The 23,596-nt window shown below is 37.3% G+C and overlaps 1 protein-coding gene across 3 annotated transcripts in view; it reads left to right on the top strand.

Annotated features, from left to right (window-relative positions):
• Positions 1-2,306: 2,306 nt before the first annotated feature.
• Positions 2,307-23,596, top strand: part of LOC121315955 (acyl-CoA:lysophosphatidylglycerol acyltransferase 1-like) — a 67,997-nt gene continuing 46,707 nt past the window's right edge. Inside the window, exons 1-4 of one of the 3 annotated variants that reach the window (XM_041250590.1) lie at positions 2,307-2,489; positions 3,282-3,455; positions 3,975-4,238; positions 19,460-19,578. In XM_041250590.1, the coding sequence (XP_041106524.1) occupies positions 4,001-4,238; positions 19,460-19,578 (357 nt within the window). In that variant the 5' untranslated portion in view covers positions 2,307-2,489; positions 3,282-3,455; positions 3,975-4,000. Of the gene's footprint in view, positions 2,753-3,027; positions 3,456-3,974; positions 4,239-19,459; positions 19,579-23,596 lie in introns of those variants that run through there. The other 2 variants (XM_041250589.1, XM_041250591.1) reach the window with 2 other exon arrangements.

The following is a 23,596-nucleotide window of genomic DNA, read 5'->3' as shown; positions in this document are numbered from 1 at the left end:
TTTTTTTTTTTTTTTTTTTTAAACTGATGCACTCAAAGAGCAGCCTGCAGACGTGTTTTTAAAATTATTCACCAGTGCCGAGTCAGTCGGTGCTGGGATCGGTGTCGAGGCGAGCGCTGTCGGTGCCAATGTTGGTGCCAGCCTTGCTAGGAAAGCCAGAGAATTGAGAGGGGCGCTAGGCCCGAGCTGTTTTATTTTATTTTTTGGTCACTGTGACCGATTAAATTGGCGTAGAGGACAACGCCGCGAACCCGCATATACAGTACATACGTACACTAAGCACCTTTTGTAGCAAAAGTTTTGCTTTTGTGGATGATGTCTACAATTATTTATTTATTTCAGTAATTCTTTTGGCAAAACTTCAAAAATGCTAATTCAAAAGTGTTCATACCCTTTGAAGCTATGATAGTATTGTCTACAAGGTGCTAGAAATTTCAATATGTTAATGGGGAACATAATTTTGCAAAAGTCTAGACAATGCTGGATTGTAGATTGTAGAGTATAAAAGGATTTGGCATAGGATAATTGCTGTCATTACCAATAAGTCAATATGGGAAAAAGTAAAGAGCTATCGGAAGACCTTAGGTTGAAAATTATTTATTGTCATAAAGCTGGAGAAGGATACAAGATGATTTCCAAGTATTTGAGTATACCAATTTCAACTATTGTTTCTATTATCAAGAAGTACAAGACTCATGGTACTGTCACAACGCTCCCTCTGTCTGGAAGAAAGAAGGTTCTTTCACCAAGAACAAGTAGAAGAATGGTGAGGAAGGTTAATAACAATCCGAGATTGACTGTCAAAGATATTCAAAGTGAATTGTCTGCAATGGGACTGGGGTTTCCATGTCAACTATGGGTCAAGTATTGCATGGTGAAGCTCTCAATGGTCGCAGGCCTAGGAAAAAGCCACTCTTAGGAAAACATCACACAATTGACAATCATTTAAAGTTTGCACAAACGGCATTTGAATGATGGATATGAGTTCTGGTCAAAGGTATTGTGGAGTGATGAAACAAAAACTGAGCTATATGATTATGAATGGAGGCGGTAATATCCTTCTATGGGGCTATTTTTCCTCTAATGGCACAGGAAATTTAGTTGCAATACATGGTCAAATGGATTCTATAGCATACCAAAACATTTTGGCCAATCATCTGAAGCCCTTCACTACAGAACTTGACTTATAGCGCAACTGGACATTCCAACACAACAACAATCCAAAGCACACATCAAAATCTACTTCAGAATGGCTAAAGAAGAATAAAATCAAGGTTCTGGAATGGTCTTGTCAAAGTCTCAATCTAAATCTGATTGAGAATCTTTGGTAATCTTTGGAATTGAAGAATTGTGCACAGGAGAAGTCCTCGGAATTTGAATGACCTGGCACAATTTTGTGTTGAAGAATGGTAAAAAATCATTAAAGAATCATGCCAAAAGCTCATTGACAAATATCCTAATAGTTTAAAAGAGGTTACTATTGCTAAAGGTGCCTCAACTAGCTATTAATTTAATTTTCTTTGTCAGGGTATGAATATTTTTTAATTAGCATTTTTGGAGTTTTACAAATAAATAAATAAATAAATAAATAAATTTAATTTACGACTGCTGAAAAAAATCTATATCTTGTAACTTTTCCCTCATCCTTCTACAACTGTATATATATATATATATATATATATATATACACACACACACACACACACACACACACACACACACACACACACACACACACACACACACACACAGTGTCTACCATCTCTGAATACAGGTTACCATTTCATCTATCAAAATATAAAATATTTCTGTAAAATTACTTTACAGAAATAATTACTATACAGAAATAATTTAAAGAAAACTTCTCTTCCTGAAGGATCACACACACACACAAAACACCCCCCTTCTGTGTTTAAAAGTATTAATTTTAAAAGCATGGACAACCTCTGAAAAGTGGTACGGTCTAAGTGTGGTTCTTTAAATTGATGTACAGTGTAGTGTTGGACAACATCACTCCTTAAAAATACGGTACTACAAAACATTTTACAAACACAATCTCAAGTCTAGCTCGAGTCCTGCTGACCTTGACAGCTTTGCATGTGGACTGTCAAACAAACAACACAATCTGATTCTGAGCCAGAGAGGGAGCCACTTGCGATCCGCCAAGATTTCTGTTTCATTTAAAAAATAAATAAATAAATAAATAAACCTTCTCCGCATCATTGTATCTCTTTGGTCTCTGTGCCCAGCTTGCTTTGCAATTTGACCGTGTGCGTACGCAGAGCGACGTGTGCTGTCAGAGTTTACGTCACAAAGAGAGCCCCAGGGTGGCTGCACGAGAAGAGAGTAGTGCTAGTAAGAATATAGGAAATGAATTACTACAGCAGGCTGCACTTTATCTGGATCGCCTTTCTAATCAAATAAGAAACTGACATGGTCGCGCAAGGATTGCATAATTACACGCGGATCCTCCTGAATAACAGCTGAAGGTAGACAGACGCACAGGACTGTTAACTCTTGAGGGTTTTGTTTAAATGCACAGACCATCTTCTGCACTGTGCTGGAGAATCCATTTATAAATCGGCTAGCACGCACTAAAATAATCATTTGATTTTAAATTTGCGGGATGTGGTCAGACTGCCAAAGACTAAGACATCTGGTTATATTGATGAATCTAAAAGGAACTACATGTGACTATATGTAGGCATCATTCTTTTTTGATCATCTGGCATTGCACAGTGGCAGCAGGAGTGTGAGTAGGATTTTTAATGTTAATCCTAACGTGAGAGATTTCATCCCTGGGACTGTATTCATTTGTATTCACAGAGCAAATCGGTCCTTCACTGGTAGTTACAGGGAGAGGTGATCCATTCTGTAGCGACTGAAGGGACTTCATCATCAATCAGGCAATGGAGAAAACGAAAGCCTAAGAAAGACATATGTCCTCCGTAGATCTGAGATATTATCCATATCTATCAAGAGACTATCGCGATAGCGCTATTTTACCACACAAAGTGTGGTACAGTATTTTTTTTATTTTTTTATTTTTTTTTACAAAACCATTTTTATTAGCTCAGGTCGATCAAAATTGTAATACAGCGTGTAATACAACAATGAAAATATAAATGGATACAGTCCGATATGTAAATGAGAGAAATTATACTGGGTTATTTACAGAGGCTTTGCTTATCACAACGTTATTGCTGTTTTTTTTTTTTCCTGTATCCTTTTATGTTCGTACGTTTATCATCACCCTGCCTCCCACCCCCGACTTCCACCAGATCATAAATACACGTCCTGTCTGATAGTCTTAGTGCTGAGTCCAGAGACGGCGTGTCCATGACCTCCACTCTACTCATGCTAACGCAAGAATTGAAACAGATTTGATTGTTAACCCATCGGCATCTGGCTCTGCTGTTCGCTATTTTAACAACACGAAAAGGCAACATTGTAAGGTAAGCTACGTGCAGCGTTCGTTTCAGTTTTAACGATTAGTTCTGGACTGTATGTTGATATAACGTAAATTTCACACTTTGTTTACGTTATTGGCTTTTTAGTTTCATTGTTAAGATGAAGGGAATTTGGTGTTTCGTTCTTTTGACTTAACAGTTATGACTTGCTGGCACACATTTCCACCCCAATTCATAATATATTGTAGGTTGCAGTTGCAGGAAGTGTTACATGGATTTGAATGAACAACCTCCCATTATTATTATTATTATTATTATTATTATTATAGTTGTTTAATTTGTCTTGGTGGTAATAAAAAGACTCGAGTGGGCGGAGGCAAGTTTTTTTTTTTTTTTTTTAAGGTGTGATTTATTGTAATTCTGAAGAGAAATAAGAAAACGGTTAGTTTATTGAAATATTGTTTACTACTTCTCTGGTATGCAATGTTTTGTCCCGGCTATAGTATATTAATTTTCGTTCGCAGTATAAGCTCGTATTCATTTGTGTGTCGTTATTTCCACTAGGCGAAGCAACAGCGAGGAGAAGGAGAATGGCTCTGATGGTAGAACGAGCCCGGAGGCTGGGCTGGATTCTGCTGAAAGCCGTCCTCCGCTTCTCCTTCATGGCCATCAATAATCTTGTTGCCATCCCTTCGTATGTTTTATATTTGATAGTACTGCAGCCTCTCCGGCTGATGGACAGTCGCACTTTTTGGCACATTGAAGGAGTGATGTTTAAATGGCTGTTGGCAATGGTGTCCTCGTGGGGCTGGGCTGCGGGATATACAGGTAAGAAGGCTGGCTGTTTATCGCATTTGAAAGTTTTGACCTATGACCACAAAAGTTTGATTTACAATAGTCCACACTGTGGTCCTCGACTACTTTAATGTCTTGCATTATTGCTCATATTTAATATGCCTGATCTGCCCTTTATTTAGAGAGATGTGGTACTTGAGTTCCGGTGTTTTTTAAATGGGACTTTTTAATTTGTAACAAAACAATGGTTGTTTAGTTACACCGTAGCTCTTGGTTGGAATAAGTCTTTGGCGGAGGATCATTGAAACTTATTTAATTTAATAAGATCAGACTTAACAGAATTAAAATGATCATATATTTAATGGTTATTGTTATTATGGTCCAAAGATTGTGCAGTTAAGTCATACCAAAAAACAAAGTGACAGTATGTGCACAGTTAGTAATGTGTTCAGTTTCCATTTGTTTTCTGTCAAGAACTTTATTCCTTAGTATTGTGTTTTTATTGCCCAGATCATGTTACTGGATGTTTAGGCTTTTAAAGCATGCTGTAAACTCCGCTTTCTTGTTCTGCTGACATCCTAATTAATTAGTAGCTTGTTTAGCTTAACATACATGTAGGGGGTTAGGTGGCTGGGCGGTATAATGATTCTACAGTAAACCAGGTCTGTTCTTAAGGTTACAGGAGATTACCAATACTGTATTTTTATCACTTTTATCTTTTATAACAGGACATTTGCACTTTTCTCAATGTTAAGATGTTTTTAGATTGCACTGTTTCTCTTATTAAAGCTAACTGTCTCTCGAAACTCTGTGTTAGGTTTGGATTGAATTCCCTTGGTTTTATCAAAACTTTAGTTACAAAGTAATACTTATAATAAACTAAGTGAAGCAGACAAACACTTTGGCTAGTGATACAGTCCCAGGGATAACATGTTTCAGCGGTTTTCTAAGATTTACATGAAAGCACAGGTTAAACTAACCAAAAGTCAGCAAACTCCAATACAGTTCAAACTAATTAGGCTTGCTACTATTCGATTTTTTGTTTTTTTGCCAATTTGCCAATCAATATCGACGTTTATTTACTGTTTTATTTTATTTTAATTTTTCATTCCAAGCAGAGAAAGTGTCGAATCGACCTTGATTCATAAAAAAACTCCCAAAAAAACAGACTTTTTATGCCATTGAGTAACCCCTTTATCATAGTCAACATGCCACAAAACCATGGTTACCAACATTCCAATTTAAATAACGTTTGGTCACAGCGGAGCTATGCCTTGTAAAGATAAAGATTACAACACAAATAAAAAATTGTAACACGGCATATAAAAATGTATTACAGACTTCTATAGCATAAATTTACGAGTAAAAATAATATGCACAGAACAAAACAATAGATAGTTGAACAGAACTAACTTGCCCTTATTACTGTATTTGGAGTCTGAGCTCCGCCCCTCTCCTGCTTCAGCACAACTTGACTCGAGTCAGTGGAAGGCAAGGCAGACGGGTCTGCTTCGTCTTGCCACGGAGATGTCTGCCGTTGGATAGGGTATTGTGCACAATACTTATTAAATGTTTTCCTTTTGCGCCCCATTTTCAAATCAAATTAGTAACTGTCACCGTATACAAAGTAGGCGCTTTGAATGACAAGTGCTATAGCTGGCAAATGAAAGTGCACAGTTGGTGCAGGTCTTGATGATTGACAGCCTTTTAAACGAATGAGAGTGCATTCTAGCGCTGCTTCAGTTAACGAAATCTGTCAATGACTGTGAAACTACAGTATCCTACGGCAGTGGTTTATCTTCCATTCATAGGTAGGGGCAGTTGGCCAGGAAGTGCCTACTCCCCCCGCATCTTGAGAAGACGGAGGTAGGCTTCCCAGTGGCACGTCTGCCATGTAGTTGGCAGGGGTGCGAGGTATTCTGGCCGTATTTGTTCTTCCAACAAAACCACACATCCAAAAAAAAAAAGTTCTTTAAAAAAAATTCACCCGCAGTACTTTTCCTGGCCTGAGTCCATGGAGTTGCTGTTATCCCATTTTTCTGACACCATATATCACATGGATGGCTTGTGGGTGATGTCAGACCAGGAAGAGACAGACACTACTGCGTATTTATTAAATACAAAAAACAGTTTAAACAAAAACAGGATCAAAAAGAAAACGGAACGATGGCCAAAACAAACAGGTATAATACAGCAACAAACAAACAAGTATTGTGCTAGTGTAAAGCCAGCACGATTAGCAGTTGTTATTTTAAAGATCTTTCTGCCACTCCATCTCTTTTATCCAAACTCCAACTCTTATCAACCCTTTATGAGCCACTGCTTTACTTTTATATACTGTACCAGTAAAAGTTTGAGTACACTTGCTGGAAACTACTTTTTTTCATAATTGACAATGTTTTACATTGTATACGTTTCTGTAAATACTTGAAAATGAAAACAAATGTTACAATGTACAAAACAAAACATGAGGAGTATCAAAGCAATGTTCAAGAAAATTGAAAATTGTCTCTAAATCTTGGATTCCTCAAAATAGCTACTGTTTGCCTTAATAACAGCCTCACAAACACGAGGCATTCAGTTAACAAGTTTCAGCAGGAAATCGCTGACATGTCTTCCCAGCTCTTCTGCAGCAATTCCCAGAGCACTTGTGGGTATCTTTGCTTTGATTCTTCTGTCCAGTTCATTCCATACAAGTTCTATGGGATTGAGGTCTGGAGACTGGGCAGACCAGGTCATTAGATTGAGTTGTCCTTCACTTTCCTTCTTCACCAGATAGTTCTTGCAGAACTTAGAGGTGTGTTTCGGGTCATTATCTTGCTGAAGAATGAAGGACTGCCCAACTAGCCATAATCCTGATGGAATGGCATGCCTATGAAGTATGCTATGATAGCCATGCTGGTTGAGCTTGCCATGGACTTGGTAAAGATCACCAACTCTGTCACCAGCAAAGCAACCCCAGACCATGACACTGCCTCCTACTTGAGTGACAGTGGGAGCCACACATGCACAACTCATGCACTCACCCCCTTACAAATACACTGCGGTTGGACCCAGATATTTCAAATTTTGACTCGTCGGTCCATAAAGACCGACTTCCACTCCTCAAACGTCTAGTTTCTGTGTTTCTTGGCCCAGTTTGGGTGACCATTTCATTGAAATTGACAAGATTTACATTTTCATTTAAAAATTAAATTTTTGAATGCAATTCACTTATGATTATCAGCTTATATAAGTACACATATCATATAATGAAATATTAAGTGTGTATAGACAAGTTTATACAGTTAAAAGCATAGATAATCATGAAGAACCTGGTTTCGAGCAGGCGCACTCAAACTTTTGACTGGTACTGTACGTGGCCATCTCCCACTTAGTAATTACTTGATTAATTTGGGAGGTGGCCATGCTACGCACAGGTTTTAGCTGGATGGGGAATTTTAACCCCATCCATGCGATAAAACAATAATATCACAAAACCGTGTTTTTAAACACCAAACTATACATATAAATAATAATAATCCAACACAAATACAAAATACGCACAGGGGTGGGGTGTTGGGAAGGGAACTGGAATTGACTATAGCATTTCCCAAAAAGGGGAAACCTGATGATTCAAATTTAAAAATAAAAACATACTTGTCCTCAGGGCACAATTACAGTACTTTTTGGAATGCATTTTCAGGTTTTAGTTTAAATCACTGCAAATATATTGTACTGTGTGTGCATGCAGGCTTTTGTTAAGCACATTCCATCTGGGTGATTTAGGTTGCAAAAAGAGATTTTAATCTCAATGTGATTTCCTAGTAAAATAAAGGTTTAATAATAGTGAAGTGTTTATTTGCTTCACACCCATATTGTTTGTTTTCAATAAAGAAAATAAGAATAGTTGTTATTTTTGTTTTATTGCAAGGCCATGTTTTGTACAGTAAAGTAACTTTACAGTTAGTGTAAGGCTGTAATGCATGTACCATAAGTTAGCATTAAATATGTACAGTATTTATTGAAAGTACTCATGACTTCAAGGTAGTGTTGCATTTTACTCATGCAAAATACATTTTCCTCCATAGTGTCTAAATTGGAGAGTAAATTACTCAATCACTCAAAACCTAATTCTCCACAAATGGAAGTGTTCAGATCAACAATGGAAGTACGATGACATATCAACTTGTCAGCAGTATTTTATTGATCTAGGAATCACTCATATGTACATGTTTGTGAACTCGGTGACAGATTCTGTCAAAATGACAACAGACGTGTGGGCAGTATCAGCGCTGGCACTCTTCACTATGCAGTACACAGTGCAGGGTATGGGAGAGGCTGTAGAAGAACACATTGTGAATCCTACTTCAGGAATCGACTGGCTGTGTGTAACACTGGGGGTGAGTTGGTTCAGCTCCAGGTCGCTGTGTTCAGCCAGCTCTTTAGCCTATGAAAACAATTCTTTACAAAATATAGAGTGACTGCTTATAGTTTTCTGTGTGATATGAAGTTGCCCTTGATGAGGTCAGAGCGATCTGAAATGCTGTCTGATTTATTTTTTATTTGCCCCTGGTACCACCTTTTTGTTTTGTTACTAAAGTGTTTGGATAGTTGCATGACTGATTCAGCCAGTGCATTGACCTAGGGTGGTGCAGATGATTGACCTCAGGGCAGCTCTCCAGTTTCACCAAAGGTTTGATTAACCTCATTTGGATTTAATTTCAGTTAACCCATAGCGAAGGAAGTTTTGTAATTTAGAAAGTTACATTCAAATCATTCAAAGTGTGCACCTTCCTGTATGGAAATATAAATATTGACCTGCAGTAGGAGTTTACCAAGGACCTCTGCTCAAAACCTGATTGGCTGACACAATCTGTTTATAGTTTCTATTGGCATTGCCTCGAAGAATGACCCATAGCTAGCATGAACAAAACTTAACATCTATTGATGTGTCCATTGTACTACTTGATATGAACGTGGACATGGGGGGAAGGGAGGGGGTTGGTGTTGCTACTGCCACTGTGACTGCTTGAGAGCCCCGCACCGCTGTCAGCATTTTCCACTGCCAGTGTTGCCACTGGTAGCATTTTTGTTGCCAGAGTATACCCCGCTGTTGCCAGTGTTGCCTCTACCAGGGTATCCACAAGAATCCATGGGGGGTGGTGGACATGGGGAGAGGTAGTTGGTGTTTTAGGGGTCGAGGTGGCCAAAGGCGGCCATGTGTGCTGCGCACAAGGGTGGAGGTATGTGACAGTGTGGCATAGTGGAAGCCCTGCCAGTGTGTGTTTGTGTGGGGAATATTGGGTTGGCAGACAGGGGGTTAAAGTTCTTCCCGTCAAAACACGTGGGAAAGTGGATGGAGCCGACAATTGAATAAATGATTAGTTAGGCTCAGCCATATTGGTATGAAATAGGTATTCACGGGTGTTAGTTGAAAATGAGTGGTATTAATGTTGGCGCTAGAGGTGGAGGGCCATGTTTGTGTTCCGTTTTGTGCTGTCCTGTTTTGTTTATATTTGTGAGGTTTTATAAAACCTTTTGTTTTGGCTCTTGTGCCATTTGTTTTGTTGAGTTTTGTCTGTTATTTTTTAAAACTGCATATTAGTACATTAAAACTTGCAGCTTTCTGTGTCTGAGTCTCTTTTCCTGTAAATACCATCTGGGCTGTAATGCATCACAGTGCATATTCCTGATTTTTAAAGTAATAAAAAAAAAAAAAAAAATAATGAACAAAATGGCCATGAAAAGGAGGATCAGTGATGGCAATGCTTACCATGCCTGGGTTAATACTCCTTTTTTTATATAAGGTATTTCTCAAACTACTATATAGTGTATTCCTGCTAAAACCTGCTGGCTGAAGCAGTATGTGTTTTAAAATGTAGTTCAAAATGGTGTTTGTTATACAGATGGCATATTGCAGGAAACACTTGTAAAGGTTCAAGGCTCTAAATTTGCAAAAAAAACAAAAAAAACGGGGCAAGGCTAAATCAGCCTTCACTTCAGTAAATTTGTTGAGGGCACCAAGGCCATTAGACTTAAGTCAGTGCCAAACTGTAGAGTGTTGTACTTAGGAGTCACAAAAGAGGTTGTTCAAAAGCTGTACATGTTTTATTGCATGACATTGTGACCCGAGTGCCTTCAGGCTGGCTGGCATGAGGGCTGGCATGAGTTTTGTATTTGTTCCCATCCTGATGAAAACACAAAGATCAAGCAAGGCTTCAGAAATAAAGTCATTTTTAAAGCTAGAGAATAATGCAAGAATGAGTCATAAAAAGAGTGTTTTGTTTTAACCAGCAATGTTACAAAAAGTGTTATATGTAAGATGTACTGTTCAATAAGTGTATTATAATAACCAGTTCCTCTGCCCCTCCTCCTCTGTAGCAGCCACTTTTTTTTTTTTTTTAATCTTTCTGCACAGTCTCTTCCGATGACAATTTCACTGCTCGGAGGAACACAGATTTCATCACCGATGCCGGACAGAGAGCAATTTAGCGCTTGGTAGACAGGATGTAGCCATGCACCTAGAGGCAGCGAGTTCCCTGACCAGAAAATTAAACCTCCCCACCGGCCCGGCTGAAAGCACTGGCTTTTACCACTACACCATGGGACCATTTTGTTCAATTTGAATGGCTTATATTCAACACATTTTAACAGAAGCTAAACTCACACAAAATTCAAAGGCGCTTTGTTGAATTTATGGATGAACTGAAAAAATATAAAATTATAATGGACAATTAATAATGAACGCTAATACAATGTAGCAAAGTATTTCTAAACTACTGACCTGAAAAAAAAAAAAAAAACGTTTTTGCAAATTATGCAGCAATTGAGAAGGGCACCCATGGCAACTGTCGCATGGCCGCTGTTAATTTCGAGCCCTGTAGGTTGATACTTTCAACATGAGCTTACAGACCACCTTTTAAATATGTAAGTTTAAAAGCAATTTATGGGACTGCCTTTTTCAAAAGCTAATTTCTCAAAAAGAAACACATAGTTAAATCTATTAAAATTATTATTATTATTTAATTTATTTATTTACATTTTGTAACATGACTCCACTAGTCATTAATGCTTGGAACCATTTTAGACACTTCAAAAAAAAAAAAAAAAAATTCTACTATATATATATATATATATATATATATATATATATATATATATATATATATATATATATATATATATATATATTGTTATTTGCCAGGGTCTAAGGTGGTGGTTTACTAGTTTCTGTTGTAATCCTCATTATACATGAAGACTCTGATAAAGACATATAAAGACAGTTGTTTAAAAATGGCTAACAATCCATCTGCTGCTGGGAATGTGTTGAAAACAATTGTAATCAATCGTGTTCATGTCCATTTGCAGCAGAGAGATTTAGCTGCATGTTCTGAACTGGACTCTTGCAGTACATGTTTCAAATCTGTGCTAAGAGAATTCATTCCAGCCCAATTTCTCTGATTTTGAGGAAGCTCCTTCCCCGATGAACCCAAACTAAGAGAAAGGGAGATGTGACAATATTCTCACTTGTTCTCATGATGCCCCTTTGTTGACTACGTATAAAAATTATTATTTGCATTTGCCACTATACAATATATAAATGCAAATAATGTAATACTTCACCTCCCCACAAATTACAACGGTGTAGGATGCCATCAAATCCTTAAAGCCATATTTGTGTTCATGGTAGTATTTTTTTTTTTTTTAATAATTTGACACTGTCATTCAGTGTGTAAATTCAAACCCCCCAAAATGTAATAAACAGTTCAATTCACACATACTGTAAACAATAAGTACTGTAATAGACACCACTAAAGGTGATTCCCTGTATTCATTCTTGGCTGTTTCCAGTCACTTTGAGGTGTCATTCTATATGAAAAGTCATTCGATTCAGTGGACTCTGTTCAGCTCTCCCTTATCTTTAAGTAATATGTAACCGGCGATCTCATCTTAGCAAGGGTTTGCTCCAATGAACAGAGGCACCTTTTGATGATTTATCTTACTGCAGCTCAGTGCTTGATTGGTTGTATATTAAGCAAGAAATACATTTTGCTGAAACAGGCTAATAAACAGTAAACCCCTAATTAAGCTCTTACCAGTGGAAGTGAACACTTGTGGCTGCTGACTGATGTTACCTCACTCACAAGAATTGGTTATTGCATGTACAGTAGGGGCAGGAGATGGCATGGTTCAGGCTGCAGTAAATACAGGTTTTGCCATATCTTCTTTGGTTGATGTAATTGTAGCCCCTCGTGTAATGTTTAGTAAATGCTAAGAAATCATTGACTAGGACTTTTAACACATTTTCTAATTCTTTTGCTCATCTTTGAAGGGGGATCTGGAATACTGCTAAGTCTGTGTGGTTTTTCCTAGTGCTGAACTAGCTGGTGCTAACACAAGCTATTTAAGCGATAGAGCCTGTCAATGTGGGATCTACCGTGTGATTAGATGACCGCGACTGAAGTTATGTGTCCCAAGCCATAGACGAGGGCGCTAACGAGTCAAGGCCATCTACCACACGGTAGAGCCCGCATCGAGTTTGCTCTATCTCTATTAGAAAATGAGTGATTTCTTTATTTTCTCTTTAAAAAAAAAAAAAAAAAAAAAAAAAAAAAAAACTTTAAAACCACCATTGTAACGACTCCGCTGATCAAAATAGTGTAACATAATTGGAATAGAAAAACACGTGCATCTAGAGAGAACATTATTATTATTATTATTATTATTATTATTATTATTATTATTATTATTATTATTATTATTATTGCTAACATTTATTTATTGCGGTCTTACTCTTTCTTATAATTTATCAGGACATGTAGAATTGTTGAATGGTCCGTGTAGTATTGAATTGGACTTGAAACTTGTTGTTGGAGGCGGGACGTCATTCAAGCAGGCAGGGAGTGGATTGGCTGGTGCGGAAAGAACTGAAACAGGGTTGGGAGTTTGACCCCCTTTTCACACTGGGAATACTTGTACGTGTACCGAGTGTGGTACACTTACCAAGTGTGGTCTACGCTTTTCAGTGGAAACCTCCTCGGATCGTTTCTCTTTCAGACTGGATGTGTGCTGAGTTCACTTCCATCTTTTCAATTGTACCGAGAACACTTCCCTTTCACGATGCAAATCTACAATTGTACCGAGAACACAAAAAAACAGCTAATAGCTAATAAATAGCAAATAAAACAAAACTCGGTACAGTCTGATACATGATACGTAAAAACATATGAATTTAACATTTGGCAGCCTTAATTTAATATAATAATAATAAAACGTTTTGCACTTACTGTTCATAAGCCACTTATCTCATGCGTTTTTTTTTTTTTTTTTAACATATTCTGTTCTGTGGTAGAAAGGTCCTTATGCAGCTGAACTATATGATGCAGTAGCAATATTACGATCTTGGATAAACCAACAACACGGTTGTTTTCTTTGGCACTGGGACAAATACTCATCTTAATTAAAATGTATTCACGTCACAGAATTTCCAAATTAAAGTAAAACTACCATTCAAATGAAACCAGCGCATGAGAGAAGCGTGAATCTAATAAAACCCTGTATTATTATTATTATTATAGCTTTATTATTATTATAACTTTTTGTTCAGACTATTATCTTGTGGGATCTGCTGTTTGCACCAAATCTCACCCGGATTTTGTAGTCTCTCAGCTACTGGCACTACTACGAAAACAAATCTCAAGTTATCATTTGTTTATTATATAGGCCTGACTAATATTCTTAATTCTCGATTGTTTTAAATGTCGTTTTTTTTTTTTTTTTTTTTTAAAATTAAAAAAAAAATAACTTTTAAAATTTACCATCTGATATCACAGTTAGCTAAAGTACAATACTTCTACAGCAGCAGAAGAGGCAACGGAATTCTTTTCTTTGTCTCCATGAAGTGACATCTTCATCTTCAATTGCAACCGTAGCAAGGTTACCTCCTTCATGTGGTCTCAGGACGGTTCATTTTTAATCATTCCCGGGAACGTTTGGAGCTTTCACACTTAAGGGCAAACGTTCTGAACTCAAACGAACAGTACTGGAAAACAATATCAGCCAAGTGTGAATTCCCCCTGACTGGCTGGCTGGATTTGAGGGAGGGTGAGGGTGTGGATCCAGCCAATGACAGAATTGTGGACCATTTGTGTCTTCCCTGTCCAGTAGCTGTGAATTCAGCTTCGTTATGCTGCCTTATGCTATCAGATTAGTTGTAGGTTAGAATGTTAAGGGGAAAAGCCAGTATTTATGCGCAGATTGATTTAAAAAATGTAATTCACAGTTAAGCACTTCAACAGTCCAATGGGCATCTGTGAAAAATAGAAGCCCGCTAGATCTGGAAGCTGATTGGCTGTTCGCACTCAATCGTTTTCTAATCAGAATTAATTGACGGCTATCTAAATGTGTACTGCTCCATGCTAATGTAGTTTTGCCAAAGTTAAAGCTGCAGTTGGCACAAGATTTTTGTTATTATTGTATGATTTTACTTATTTTGGATGTAAGAGTCCTACAGTACTCTCTCAGGCATCACTGTCTCACAATTAGTGGTAACTTGAACCCCAAAGTGAATCATTACGATGGCCAACCAAATGGGTTTTGGGATTTTCAGTTACACATTTTTGAAGGATTTGTTTGTTTGTTTTTTTCTTGTCCTTGGCCCTACAGTAGACTAAGATTTAAATGAATAATTGTTACAAGCACACAAATAACCACATGTAATGAAAATTCCAACAAAGACAAGGAAGGTAAACGCCAGCATTGCATCTGGCCTTCTCCCTTCAGTGGTTGCTGACACTGGACACTGCCTTCACAGCTTAGCACTGTGTCTGTTAGCGTGAGATAAACTGTGGCAGTGATGTACACAGGGGTAGCTTGCCAAGCTTTTTGTTCATATACACACCATATGAAAAGAGACACAATATTTATAAGCATGTATGTAACGCAGTGTGTCTGTATTGTATGGTTTCCTTATGTGGTCTTTTTTTGCCATTTGTCAAACCCTCATGCCTTGATGAGAAACATATCCTGTGCTGTACTGTAATACTGAAACGAAGTTCAGGAAAATACACTGTTCTTTCCATGAAAAGTGTCCACTGTTTGAACAGCTTTAAAATGATGTAATTTGAGTCTTTCCTACTGTAAATCATTTTTGGTTGGGAGGGTTAGTGTGATGCAGATTGGTACTGTACACACATTCCTGTCAAGCTTTGTGGGTGTCATGATCAAGTTCTGGCCTGTGCTTGTTTAGTCATATGCAAACTGTCTGCACAAATAGCATTAAGCGTTACATGTTTTTTTAGTGACAAGAAGTTACAGTAGAATATGCTTTTTAGGTGATCTTGCATCCTTTGGAGGCTTTTATATTCTACTATGTAAGTTGGGAGTAAAGGTAGATTGCTGACTCTTCACTTTGTTGAGAAACATGCCTTTACCAGCACAAGTTTTGATGTTTTCTCCTGGCCTCTTTCATAGATTAAAAAATGTGGGCAATCTACCTCAATACAATAGTTCATATCTGTTTATGAGTATGAGCGATTTGTGACAGTGATGTCCATGTTCCAGTATACTGATTCAAAGTCCAATTTACCAGGATTTTGGATACCATTTTATTATTTTTCAATAATTAGACGGATTTAAGTAAATCAGATTTCTGATGTAACACCGCCTATCAGACTCTCGCCCTCCGTAAACAGTTTTAAAGACCTGGTCACTCCAGCAGTTTTTGTTGATGTGTCTTGTGTGACCGTCCTGGTTTAGAACAGTGTTCTTTTTTTGGTTTCCGCAAGAGGGCAATTATTTGATTATGGTCAATAAAAGAAAGATTAAAAAAAAAAAAGATGTGCCAGGAAACAGGGGACCCATTCTCTACTATGTAGCAACTTAACTTATATTATAATAAAATAGCAGAAATGCAATTATTTGTTTAGCAAATAAATAAATAAATGCATAAACAAACTGACAGGTACAACCAAGTCAATGTAACGTATATTGTAGATCATTGGAATATGTATACATTTTCTCAAGTTATTTTTTTGTTATGTACGGTATGGATATTTTCCTTTTTTGTAATACTCTATAGCAGGAGCATTGATTATATTCATTTTAAATATCAATTAGAACCCTATTATATGACCTATGTATTTACACGGCAACATAGAGACTTGTGCCTGCCATTAAAAGTGGCTTGAGTAACTACAAGACTACTATCCCTTGCTTTGTAAAGAGGTAGCAGTTTTTGAATGCACTAAAGAAAGCATGTTTCTTTGAAATGATGCATTAAGCTGAAATTCCTGAGTTCGAAGGTAAGGCCCTGTTGCTTGTGAAACAGTACAGATAGTAACTGGCTGATTTTAAAACAAACATTGGGTGTAATGGGGAAGTGTGCAGTTTGTTTCCTAATAAGGTAAAAAAAAAAAAAAAAACTGCCACAACCTTTGCTTGCCTCCGTGTACGGTGTAGTAATTCTTATCATAAGTGTTGGCTGTGTTTGGCAAGTGTGCTTAAATATTTCAGTTTATGGTACTTGCACTGCAGCCTGTGAGCATTGGGAGCTGGCTGAACGTTAACCCTGTTGAAAAAGATTTAACACACTGAATGGCTGCTTGTTACTCTACGGTACATGACATTACAAATAAACAGATGCTGTGGCTGTCATCCAAGTTCACAAAGTACATTTTTCTCTATCGCTGCTTAATGATGTCAGTTTCAAACACTGTTATTGAGCTAGGCACTCATGAATGTTTCTATACAGTATTTATGATCTAAAACTTCTAAAAAATAATAAAATAAATTGCTATCCAAGTTTTTGGAAGGCAAAACAATATTCTGTGTTTGGAGAGAGTTAGGATGCTTTTATTATAGTTATAGTTGTTTGTTATAGCAAGGCTGTCAATTAGGAGTACCGTATTATCATTTCTTTATTTGCATTAGTTCAGTATCGGCAACGTTTTTATAAAAATATATATATTTTTTTTTAACATTTTTAGGGAGTGTGTCTGACTTGGAAAGGGAGAACACTAGAGCATGAGAAAGGAAGAGTTACAGAACTGTAAAAACTACTATAATGTTGGTACTAGTCAGAAGAAACTCAGTGAATGCAGTAAGGTAGCTAACTACATTGAGAGTACCAACTTCCCGACTATCAAGGCAGGATTAAATGCTGTGAAAAAAAACATTGATTTTTTTTTTTTTTCTTTCAGGTGGAAAATAAGGAAAGGGACGTTTTTATTGTGAGACCCCAAGTTTTTGTACAGTAGTTTAAAGTAACATTACAGTTAAAATGTAAGGCTGTAGTTAATACATACCCCATATGTTAACATTAAAGTATGTACAATATTTATAGAAAGTACACATTAGTACAAGGTAATGTTGCATTTTACTCACCCAAAATACATTTTACTCACACAGTGTCTAAACTGGAGAGTGAATTACACAATGACCAAAACCTTTTTCTGAAATGCTGGTGACAACATTGTATAAGAAACCCCTTTTGAAACTGATATTTTCATGTGTTTTGCTTGTTAGGTACAGTTTTGTATGATGTGCTTCAGACAGTGATAACTCTGTCCAGGGATCACACATTTGAAGTTACTGTACTGTACCATTGCTAATTAGTGTTGTTTGCATGATGGTTCTTGTGGCAGGTCAAGCTCCTGGGATGGAACAATAGAGCATAAGTACGCAAACAACAAGGAGCATTTAACAAACATGTTGTCATTTGCAGTGATTGTGCAGAGATGCACTCCTAGCCAGATGATCCAGTAAATTCAGTACTGTATTACTGGAGGCACTTCTAATGGTCCTTAACCAAGTAGCAGCTGATCTTTCAGTTACCAGACACAGATTTGCTAGTATAAAGCATTGCTTACTTAAAATCAAGTACCAGCAAGTTGACTTAGATGGCTTATTCCTTGCGCTTTTATGAACCAAACGGAGACTGTTGTAAACCCAGCTGGCTAATGTCACTCCAGTATAATTTAAAACAGAACATATTTGCTTAAAATGGTTACAGTAGGTATTCTGAATAATGACCGTGCTTAATCAATAAACTGTACAGAGTGCAATTACATTACAAGTATATTGTAGGGGGAATTGAAATCACATACATGGAATGCACGTGCTACTGCAAGAAAGGGTGGGTACTGTATGCTTTCAGAAGAAGCAGCAGTATTGAGATGAGAGTTCAGCATGTCAATCGTTCCCCCACACTACATTTCAACCTTTGCCTTACTTAGTTTATTGACCTTTAGAATGTGTTTTGAGTATTTAAATGTATTACAGCCTGTTACATTTGCAAGCGTATTTACAAAAGGAAAATCAATCGCACTGAGTTTTAGAGTGCCTGTAATTGGACTAGCATTTGTGAACTCAATTACATCCTTGGTAGTACTCATGTATAAGACATGCCAAATATATATATATATAAACTCCTTCGAAAATATGCCCTTTCTTATAGAAAATGTACATGCTGCCAATAAATAGTATCATAAAGGACTGAATAGGACTTTTAATTGCTCACAAAAGCTTGAAGGCTGTTTATAATAAATTTAATAAATTGGTGTAAGTACTGTCTTATGGATAAGATAAAACAGATTACAAATTGTGTATAAAGTGCGGAGTCTTGTACAGTTTAAAGCATAGTTTTCATAAGCACTGTATTTTAGGTAGTAATCCCGTAGGTCCATGTTGAAAATTAATAGACATTTCCTGTTTCACAGGCATACATACTATCGTAGCAAGCTGGTTTGAAGTGTGTTGCTGTACTTTTTGTGAATGTAAACATGTAACTTGTGTTTACCTATACCTGACTTGTTTAACATTACTACTGAATGCAAAATATTGCTTTGCTAACAGCCAGTGAAGACCGTAGTTAAGAACCACTTTTACTGAATCAATGCAACGTAGAGAATTAAGAAAATCCACTTTTTAAATTTTTAATATAAATTTAATATAAACTTCTGTAGGTCAGTGATGTCAAGCTCAAATATATAGTGCACTATTCTGTAGTGCAGTCTTGCATTACTTTTAATTACACACAAAGGCCTGCAGCTTCTGAATGTCTGTAGTTACTATTCTGTGCACACCATGCTACATTTGCAAAGACAAAAAATGTAGGTGCTTGTAGGAACATAAACATTAACTGAAGTGACCTACTAGGGTTCCCGGTTTGACACCTGTGCTCTAAATGCTGGATCTGAGGAGTTTCTAGCAGAACTTTTGACAAGTAGCCAGACAAGTTGCTCACCTTTGCAGTATTGTTTTTTGTTTTTCAGTAATGGAATGGGGAGACGACGTCCGGCCTATTTCAGAAGAAGCAGCTGTGGTAATTGCGAACCATCAGGCGACGGGAGACGTCTGCACACTAATGATGTGCCTACAAGACAAGGGGACGGTATGTTATCTACTGTGACCAGCCACGCTTCCCTTCATTTATTAAGCTTTACTCAAGAAGAAACATTTTTGTGGAATGACTTTGCAAGGGCTACAATGACATTGCTGCCACTACTTGCTTACAGTATGTATAGAAACAAATCTATATATATTTAATGCGGATAGTAGAATGTGTGTATACACACATTATATATATGTGTGTATACACACAATGCTACCCTGCTATAATGTGATTTTCAGGCATAATTAGGTGACTGCATTGTTTGTGTTTCACCATATAACGATTATTGGCATTTTTGTTCCTGAAATGATTTACAATGCCCACAGCCAAATTAATATTGTAGTGGAACATATGGAAGGAGATGCACACAGTTTGCAGGTACTCAAATCCACGGTTTATTGGGACGATTATTCCCTGCCCCAGTTAGCTTAGGTCAAACCAAAAACAACAAACAGTCTTGCTCTGTCGCTGCAGCACATTCACACAGCAGCTTGTCTTACTCGTCTCTGGCCATGCTTATGTGGGCACCCCCTATATGTTTTTATGCTCCCACCTCCCCGGACGTCACCCACCAATCCCGGCTGAGGCAAGCTTACCGCTTCCCTGCTAACACACACACACACAGACACACAAACAACAGGGTCCGTAGACACATGTTTGCATTCCTATATTTGTGGGGACTTCTCATTGACTCACTATATTTTTATTTACTAGTTCTAACTCCAGGCAGACAAAACTCAACACAGAGTGAAAGTCGACAACAAACTAAATAGTTTGGCACTTTTATTGTATTTTTTAAAGCCATAGTTAGTTCTTAAAAACGATTTACAAAGTGAGGATGTCCCCACGTCATTTTTTCAGGAGTTACTATCTTAAATTTTGCCCCCAGATTGATTGATAGTAGTACCAGCAGACCAGTCCTGCAACAATATAAATCTCGGGTTGTTACAATTTATGTAGTATAATAGAAACTGCTATTCCACCAGTTAACTGTAAATAAATAACACAGATTCCAAGGATGTTTTTACACTCTTATTTTGTATTGTTTTGTACTTGTTATGTAACATTAACATACATTTTTTGTTTTTACTTTTAGAAAAAAAAAATACAGTGCAAGTACTATATGTCCCAACTTCAACTTAAATGCATTTTAAATACGGTAATGTAAAAACAACAATAAACCTACAACATGTGTTTTTTTTTTGTTGTTTTTTATTACAGTTTATCCTAGCATAATACACGATAACATCACCAGGTTCACTTAAAGCAGGGGTTCTCAAACCCTGTCCTTGGGACCCCTGTGTCTGCTGGTTTTCATTCCAACTGAGCTCTCAATTACTTAACTATACCCTAAATTGAAGTGATAATTTGCTTAATTAGACCTTTTTACTTGTTTTGAAACGGTTGCAGAGTCCAAGTTACGAATAACATGTTATAGCTAACTTGAAATCTGCAACTGTTTAGAGCTGAAAACAAGTAAAAAGGTCAAATTAAGTTCATTTATCAGTTCAGTTAAAGGTCTAGTTAAGTAACTGAGAGCTCAGTTTGAATGAAAACCAGCAGACACAGGGGTTAGCCAGGACAGGGTTTGAAAGCCCTGACTCAAAGTATCTGGAATGTTCACCCAATGTTTGCAAGTCAAATTGCATTATGGGGGAAATGGGAGCCAGACCTCACTGTGTTATAACAGATTCCGCACTATAACAGGTCACATTATAATAGGGTAGCACTGTTCTGTCTGTCTCTATCTATCTATCTATCTATCTATCTATGTATCTATCTATCTACAGTGGCTTGCGAAAGTATTGACCCCCCTTGGCATTTTTCCTATTTTGTTGCCTTACAACCTGGAATTAAAATTGATTTTTATTTGGATTTCATGTAATGGACATACACAAAATAGTCCAAATTGGTGAAGTGAAATGAAAAAAATAACTTGTTTAAAAAAATTCTAAAAAATAAATAACGGAAAAGTGGTGTGTGCATATGTGTTCACCCCCTTTGCTATTAAGCCTCTAAATAAGATCTGGTGCAACCAATTACCTTCAGAAGTCACATAATTAGTTAAATAAAGTCCACCTATGTGCAATCTAAGAGTCACATGATCTGTCACATGATCTCAGTATATATACACCTGTTCTGAAAGGCCCCAGAGTCTGCAACACCACTAAGCAAGGGGCACCGCCAAGCAAGCGGCACCATGAAGACCAAGGAGCTCTCCAAACAGGTCAGGGACAAAGTTGTGGAGAAGTACAGATCAGGGTTGGGTTATAAAAAAATATCAGAAACTTTGAACATCCCACGAAGCACCATTAAAGCCATTATTAAAAAATGGAAAGAATATGGCACCACAACAAACCTGGCAAGAGAGGGCCGCCCACCAAAACTCACGGACCAGGCAAGGAGGGCATTAATCAGAGAGGCAACAAAGAGACCAAAGATAACCCTGAAGGAGCTGCAAAGCTCCACAGCGGAGATTGGAGTATCTGTCCATAGGACCACTTTAAGCCATACACTCCACAGAGCTGGGCTTTACAGAAGAGTGGCCAGAAAAAAGCCATTGCTTAAAGAAAAAAATAAGCAAACATGTTTGGTGTTTGCCAAAAGGCATGTGGGAGACTCCCCAAACATATGGAAGAAGGTACTCTGGTCAGATGAGACTAAAATTGAGCTTTTTGGCCATCAAGGAAAACGCTATGTCTGGCGCAAACCCAACACCTCTCATCACCCCGAGAACACCATCCCCACAGTGAAGCATGGTGGTGGAAGCATCATGCTGTGGGGATGTTTTTCATCGGCAGGGACTGGGAAACTGGTCAGAATTGAAGGAATGATGGATGGCGCTAAATACAGGGAAATTCTTGAGGGAAACCTGTTTCAGTCTTCCAGAGATTTGAGACTGGGACGGAGGTTCACCTTCCAGCAGGACAATGACCCTAAGCATACTGCTAAAGCAACACTCGAGTGGTTTAAGGGGAAACATTTAAATGTCTTGGAATGGCCTAGTCAAAGCCCAGACCTCAATCCAATTGAGAATCTGTGGTATGACTTAAAGATTGCTTTACACCAGCGGAACCCATCCAACTTGAAGGAGCTGGAGCAGTTTTGCCTTGAAGAATGGGCAAAAATCCCAGTGGCTAGATGTGCCAAGCTTATAGATACATACCCCAAGAGACTTGCAGCTGTAATTGCTGCAAAAGGTGGCTCTACAAAGTATTGACTTTGGGGGGGTGAATACTTATGCACGCTCAAGTTTTCTGTTTTTTTTGTCTTATTTCTTGTTTGTTTCACAATAAAATATTTTGCATCTTCAAAGTGGTAGGCATGTTGTGTAAATCAAATGATACAAACCCCCAAAAAATCCATTTTAATTCCAGGTTGTAAGGCAACAAAATAGGAAAAATGCCAAGGGGGGTTAATACTTTCTCAAGCCACTGTATCTAGCCATCAGTGTGTGTGTGTGTGTGTGTGTGTGTATATATATATATATATATATATATATATATATATATATATATATATATATATATATATATATATATATATATATATATATATATATATATAAATAATTAAATGAAGATATATTATTGATATACTAAGGATTTTATGTACTCATTTTTGCTAATGAATACACTTCAGCCTATGTTTGTATATTTTAATAAATTTGACCTATAGCAAGACACTATTTTTTTCTTTCCCCCCCAACAGTACTGCCTGAAGTTTGACGTTGTGGCAATATGGTAGTTTTTATTTCAGTTTTAAATTTAAATTACACAAGTGAAGTCAAAGGTAAAATTGGCAATGGCAGTATGTTGTAGGGTGTAACCCATTTTTAACATCATGTATGGTTACTACTATTTTGCTAATTCAAATTCCATGTATATAATTTGCAATAAATAAATCTGCCACACTTTTTGTACTCTCCAGCCAGTACTTTTAGCATTGAGAACCATTTTAAAATACGTAAAGTGGCTGGCTTGTCAGATTGGTAACCTACATTCATACATCTTGCCAC

This window comes from Polyodon spathula, chromosome 5 (assembly GCF_017654505.1).
Source record: "Polyodon spathula isolate WHYD16114869_AA chromosome 5, ASM1765450v1, whole genome shotgun sequence".
Classification (NCBI taxonomy): Eukaryota; Metazoa; Chordata; class Actinopteri; order Acipenseriformes; family Polyodontidae; genus Polyodon; species Polyodon spathula.
Note: the sequence above shows the minus strand (reverse complement) of the source record. Positions and strands in the feature narration are given on the sequence as shown.